This window comes from Zea mays, chromosome 6, assembly GCF_902167145.1.
Source record: "Zea mays cultivar B73 chromosome 6, Zm-B73-REFERENCE-NAM-5.0, whole genome shotgun sequence".
Lineage (NCBI taxonomy): Eukaryota > Viridiplantae > Streptophyta > Magnoliopsida > Poales > Poaceae > Zea > Zea mays.
In genome coordinates, this window is record NC_050101.1 from 164,661,150 (window position 1) to 164,667,642 (window position 6,493).

General features: G+C 47.8%; 2 protein-coding genes across 2 annotated transcripts; both read left to right on the forward strand.

The window, feature by feature from the left end:
- Positions 1-3,859: 3,859 nt before the first annotated feature.
- LOC100285797 (chaperonin) lies at positions 3,860-4,417 on the forward strand. Its single transcript, NM_001372023.1, has one exon. The coding sequence runs from the start codon at positions 3,952-3,954 to the stop codon at positions 4,246-4,248; it is 297 nt and encodes a 98-aa protein (NP_001358952.1). The 5' UTR covers positions 3,860-3,951; the 3' UTR covers positions 4,249-4,417.
- Positions 4,418-4,940: 523 nt separating this feature from the next.
- On the forward strand, positions 4,941-6,092 carry LOC103630477 (probable protein NAP1). Its single transcript, XM_008651524.3, has 2 exons — positions 4,941-5,235; positions 5,366-6,092. The coding sequence occupies exons 1-2, from the start codon at positions 5,156-5,158 to the stop codon at positions 5,874-5,876; spliced, it is 591 nt and encodes a 196-aa protein (XP_008649746.1). The 5' UTR covers positions 4,941-5,155; the 3' UTR covers positions 5,877-6,092.
- Positions 6,093-6,493: the final 401 nt, after the last annotated feature.

Genomic DNA, 6,493 nt, shown 5'->3' on the forward strand with positions numbered 1-6,493 from the left:
TGTCAGGGCACCAGAGGACCACCTCAGCAGCAAAAATTGGAGGTTCCAAGAGCTACCTTTGTTGTGTCCCTAGGCCCACATGTCGGGGCTCAGTACCTTTGTGCATGCCCCCCCCCTTCAGCTATAAAAGGGGAGGCATGCGGCGTTACTGGAGATCGAACCCTAGGCTCTCTTAGACACTCACAAGTTCATACAAGCTCTCAAGCAATACATCACACAGTGGAGTAGGGTATTACGCTCCGACGACCCAAACCACTCTAAACCCTCGCGTGCTCTCGTGTGTTCATCCACCAATCTCGTAACAAGCAAAACGCTTAGGCCTCTCCTTTTCTTAGGATTTAGGGCGGGTGCAATCCGCCACCCGGCCGGAGAGATTTCCTCTCCGACAACAGCCAACCCCTAGATCTGTCGACCTTAACTGGGACAATATCTCTGACCAGCAGTTTGATCTATCAAGCCTTGACGCGCCGTTCTCCGAGGAGGAAATTAAAAAGAAGTATTGATCTTTTACCAGGAGATAAGGCTCCGGGGCCGGACGGCTTCACTGGTGTCTTCTTTAAATCTTGTTGAACCATTATAAGGCATGATATCATGGCTACAGTGAATGCTTTCTATAATAATCGATGCCTCAACCTCCAACTAATCAATTCAGCAAACATCATTCTAATCCCCAAAAAGGAAGGTGCGGAGGCAGCTGGGGACTTCAGACCTATAAGCCTCATCCATTCTTTCATTAAGATTATCACCAAAACCCTGGCTCTTCGTCTGGCACCGAGAATGAATGAGTTAGTTTCACCTTGCCAAAGTGCCTTCATTCAAAAAAGGAGCATTCATGAAAACTTCCTTGCAGTTAGAAGCACTGTTAGACGCTTCCAGCGTATCAATTCGCCCACGCTATTCCTCAAGCTAGACATTGAAAAAGCATTTGACTCCGTCCGTTGGGATTACTTGATTGCCTTACTCTGCAATTTGGGATTCCCTGTGAGGTGGACTGATTGGATCGCTTCTATCCTCTCCACCTCAACATCAAGAGTGCTCGTTAACGGGGTCCCTAACCCTCCTATTCATCATGAGAGAGGTCTCAGGCAAGGCAATCCTCTCTCCCCTCTTCTATTTGTCTTGGCGATCGACCCATTGCAAAAAAATTTAAAGATCGTTGCGGACAATGGAGCATTGAACAAGTTGGGGAACAGTTCGCCCAGCATTAGGCTCTCGCTATATGCTGATGATGCAGCTTTGTTTGTTAAGCCGAAAAAAGAGGATATTGAGACAATTGTCAGGTTGCTCACCTTATTTGGCGAGGCATCTGGTCTGATGACCAATTTTCAGAAGTCCATGATCGTCCCAATCCATTGCCAGGGGCTACCCCTTGATGACATTCTTAGTTGCTTTCCAGCCAAAAGAGCAACCTTCCTGATCCGGTACCTGGGCCTCCCTCTCACCCCAACTAGACTCAGGAAGGGGCACTTCCAGTTTTTGGTGGACAAAGTATTGAACAGACTGAGTAGCTGGAATGGGAGAAACTTCTCAGTGGCAGGGCGCTTAACTCTAGTGAAAACAGTGCTTACCTCACAACCAATTTATTTATTAACTGCCCTTAATGCTCCCAAGGCAACGATTAGTCTACTAGACTCCAAAAGAAGACAATTCCCTTGGGCTGGTTCTGAATGACTGACGGGCGGAAAGTGCAAAGTCAATTGGAAACGTGTGGCGAGGCCAAAATCCCTTGGGGGCTTGGGAGTTCTTGATTTGGGAGCTTTTGTGCATGCCTTGCGCGCGCGATGGCTCTGGCATAATTGCACCTCATCACAGAAAATCTGGGACAATTTAGAGATTCCTTGCTCTGATGCTGATAGACTGCTTTTTGCGGCATCAACGAATATTGAGATTGGTGATGGTTCTAAAATCTCTTTCTAGGGCAACGCTTGGGTGAGGGGGCAAAGGCCAAAGGACTTAGCGCCTCGTCTCTTTTCTATATCAAGAAATAAGAGGAAATATTTGGCGGAGGCGGTCACAAACAATGCCTGGATCATGGATCTTGCGCTGTTCGATAGACCGATTACTTCCCACCACATTCATGAGTTCTGCATTCTATGGTCTGAAGTCCAAAAGATCCAGCTTCACCCAGAACGTGATGATGCCATCACCTAGAATTTCACTGCGTATCGCCGCTACACAGTCAAATCGACATATTAGGCCCAATTTTTGGGCTCTATTCGCACAAACTATGACCTCATCATCTAGAAGAATTGGGCGCCTCCAAAATGCAAGTTCTTCAGCTGGTTAGCAATTCAAAATCGCATTTGGACAGCAGATCGTTTAGCCGCCAGGAATTGGCCCCATGAACCGACTTGCGTCTTGTGTCGTGCTGCCCTAGAATTGGGGCTTCACCTTTTTGTGGAATGTCGTTTCACCAAAAGAATTTGGGAGGAAGTTGTTGTTTGGGTAGCTGTTGAGGGTCTGAAACCGTCTAGCTGGGGTGACCCCCCTCGCTGTGGCATTGGTGGGAAAAATTAGCTTTTTTGCCAGGATGCAATAGGAAAGGCATCGGATCACTATTGATCCTTGTAAACTGGAAGATTTGACGAGAAAGAAATGCGAGAATCTTTGATCGCAGATTCTCGAGCTGCCAACAAATCATTGCCAAAATCAAGAGTGAGGCGGCAGCCTGGAATTTGGCAGGGGCCAAGCACCTAGCTACCCCTTTAACAGCTATTTACTGGGGTCTGTTTTTATTTTCTGTTAAGGTTGGACCTTTGTCTAGTGCTTCGGTCACTGTATTGACTTAAACCTCTTGTTATTCTTCTTATCAATATATGTTGGCAGACCTCCTACCTTTTAAAAAAGGGACTGTATCATAGGAAATTTCAGGAGAAGATTTCATAGTACGATTTAGAACTGAGAACTGCATTCAGCGACCATCAATCATAGAATCTCTTCTAAGAAGACATCTGGGCATCATCCATCTAGCAGAGCAGCATATTGGTATGGACCTTACTGAAGGCATACGTGAAGTGCTGGTCCATTTCCCAATCTTCAAATGTTTGAGACTCCAGTGGGGACACAAGGAGGGGGATCTGCCGTTGAGATGACATGCAACTGATATATTGAGAATGTAGTAAAGGATGCTTCTCGCATTGGAGTTGCTTTTGATGCAATCCAAAATTGCTTCAGGAGCTCACAACCTATTGGTTGTGGATGTTTAGCTGAATCATTTACAGATAAAAGAGAAATGAAATCACTTGTTCGTCTTTTTGGTGGCTATGGAATAGATAAAATGGATAAGATGCTAAGGGAGCATACGTCTGCGCTTTTAAACTGTATCGATTCAGCATTGAGGTCAAATCGTGATGCCTTAGAGGGCCTAGCTGGAACTGTAAATTCCGGCGATAGGATTGAAAGGGATGTGAACCTGAAGCAAATTATTGACCTCGAAACACTGGCTGACCTCTGTATTCAAGCAGGGCAGGCAATGACTTTCCTGTTGGTTGAGGCTGTTGGAGCAGTCCTTGAAGAGAAAGGAGTTATTTGAGTTTGTAACACTCTCGTCGCGCGGCTTCGCCACTATATTACTCCACAGCTGCGCATCGCCAATTTGATATTATGCAGCACTCATCCGCGCCATATTGGGACTGTTATTTTTCCGAGCTCTGTTACCGTGTGTTTTCTTGCGGTTGATGAAGTTTGTGTACCCCTTCGTACTAATCTACCCTCCACGCAGCCGTCTACCTTAAGGTGACCACGCCGCCGTCTGCCACCAGGTGCCAGCGCCGCTGTCTGCCAACAGCTGCCCGCGCCGCCGTCTGCCAGCAGGAGCCCGCGACCCCGTCTGCCACCAGGAGCCCAGTTGCAACTCCACGAGGCGAGCCGCGAGTGGAACTGTGGAAGCGTCGAGCTTTTTTCTTCTTTGTCTTGCTGCGCAAGAAGAAGGGAAACGAGAGGAGGGCGGCGATGGCCAAGAGGCTGCTCCCGTCGCTGAACCGGGTGCTGGTGGAGAAGCTGGTGCAGCCCAAGAAGACCGCCGGCGGCATCCTCCTCCCGGAAACATCCAAGCAGCTGAATGCTGCTAAAGTGGTGGCTGTTGGCCCTGGTGAGCGCGACAAGGCAGGCAATCTGATCCCAGTTGCTCTGAAGGAAGGCGACACTGTTCTTCTGCCCGAGTATGGTGGATCTGAAGTCAAGCTTGCGGCTGATAAAGAGTACCTCCTCTTCAGAGAGGATGACATTTTGGGCACACTTGTGGACTGATTCAGATCGCGAGCAAGCGGGTGGTGAGATGCGTAGGATTTGAAGCTGGGAACAAACTCCAGAAAGAACTGTGCCCTGTCGTGATGTCATAAATTTGTGGTGAAACATCATATCATGAGGATAAAATTTGTTGCTTTTTTTGTGATGCAATTGAGAAAACTTTCGAATTTGAACTGGTTCAAAAAAAATACAGTTGCAACTGCACGTCAAAATGTTCAGCATTCACTACGAAACGAAAAGGTAAGAGACACACACAAAAAAACAAAGTCAGCAGCAACCAGATCCGAGCAGGAATGCCTTGAGGAGGTCGCCCGTGGTGCGGACGACGTGGCGGAGGTCAGCGCCGAGGAGCAGCAACGGGACGGCAGCCGGCAGGAGATACTCCATGACCGCGTCGTGCGCGGGCGCCCCGGGGGTGACGAGGCCGACGGCCGTGGCAGCGAGGCCGGCTATGATGCTGACCAGAGAAGAGTAGACAGAGAGGCGGCGCCGTGGAATGGAAGCACCGGAAGGGAGGGACAAACTTGACTTTTACCATAGCTCATGGACGGTAACAGAGCTTGGAAGAATAACAGTCCCAATATAGCGTGGATGTGTGCTGCATAATACCAAATTGGCGATGCGTAGCTGCGGAGTAATATAGTGGCGAAGCCGCACGACGAGAGTGTTACAAACTCAAATAACTCAAGAGAAAGTGCCTCTCATATATTCTCTGCTCAAAGGATTAGCCTTGCAGTTGCCAGACGAGGTACCTGATAAAAATGAGATAATTAGATTGAGAAAGGTTGCAAGCAGTGTTGGTGTTGGCGACAAACATGATGCTGAGTGGGTACACTCTATTCTGACAGACGCTGGTGCAGCTAATGATAATTCTTGGATCCTACTTCCATACCTTTGTGCTGCATTCATGGTGTCCAACATTTGGAACGGTGCTGTTTATGATGTCAATATAGGTGGACTCAGTAACAATTTGCACTGCCTAGCAAGGTATGGACTGACTCTATGTTTGATGTCAAAAATCGTTAGTCGTGGGTATGGTATTAAAAAAAAGGATACTATTGGGAATAGGGTACACGTGACCGAATCCGAATCGGATCCACCTCTTGTATTTGTGCAGGTGTGTAAGTGCTGTGATTGAGGGAAGCGAATACACTCGGGTCGAAAGGGAGCAGCGAATAAATTCTCTTTCAAATGTGCATACAGATGAGCTGCAAGAGGCCGAGTTACCGAGCCGTGTCTCAGCAGAAGCAAATATCAAATCTTCTATGCAGATCTACGTCAAACTGTCTGCAGGGGTCGTCCTGGATTCATGGAACGACACAAGCAGGTACCTGGTGCACTGCATTTTTCGGATTCGGGTTTGGCAAAGGTTTCCGACAACACCCAGGTCCCACACCTTCGAGCCAGGCTACTACAGCTCGTCGGGGTCCCAGCACGACGATGGCTACGACGCGGATAGGAGGGCCGGACGGCTGCTGCGGAGCATGAGGCGCTCTGGACCGCTCGACTTCGGTGCGAGCAGAAAGGCGAAGAAGTTCGTCGAGGGCTCCAGCTCCGGGAGCAGCCATGGAGCTGGCTCGCTGCAGAGGTTCGCAGTGTCGAGATCTGGCCCTCTATCGTACAAATAGGGCCGCATGTAATGTAAACTCTAGAGCGGTAGATCTTCCTATGCGTGCTGGTTGTACTCGTACGTAGCTAGCAGCAGCAGCAGCTAGTTGTGCTGTAAGTAAAACCCATTAATTACTTTGTGTTGACTGTCGTTAGACAAGTGATTTGAATTAGCTGTTGCTCGTTTGGTTTGTGTATCAACAATACTATTATTCGTTGATTTTTCTTGATAGCAAAGTAAAGCAAACCAACCTTCTCTTGAAAGAAAGAAAGAAAGAGAAAGATTAGACGGAGGCCCGATTAAGCATAAATGAATTGGGTCTGAGTGTAGATAGACCAAAATTCCAGATTAGCACACGGAGGTCCATTTGACCTCTTACGCTTAAAGATATAATCTATTCTTGATGAGCCACAAACTGCCCTCCTATGGTTAAGACGGAAGATGGATAAACTCTAAGATAAGTATAATATATAATTTCATATCGCTTGTACTAGTTTGTTGCTAGTCCTGCGTGGATCTAGGTGCTTGCGAAATGTGTGAAGCTAGCTGTGCTTGTCGTGTATATAGTGTGTATGTATATGGTTATTAGTTCCAAGCAGGCAGAGCGTGAGTGCACATGCATGGGGATGAATGCAG

Excerpts from the sequence above, each read along its gene's own strand:
- LOC103630477 (XM_008651524.3), top strand. The coding sequence starts at position 5,156 with ATGGTGTCCAACATTTGGAACGGTGCTGTTTATGATGTCAATATAGGT. Across the intron at positions 5,236-5,365 it reads AATTTGCACTGCCTAGCAAG|GTGTGTAAGTGCTGTGATTG; the intron begins GTATGGACTGAC and ends GTATTTGTGCAG.
- LOC100285797 (NM_001372023.1), top strand. The coding sequence starts at position 3,952 with ATGGCCAAGAGGCTGCTCCCGTCGCTGAACCGGGTGCTGGTGGAGAAG.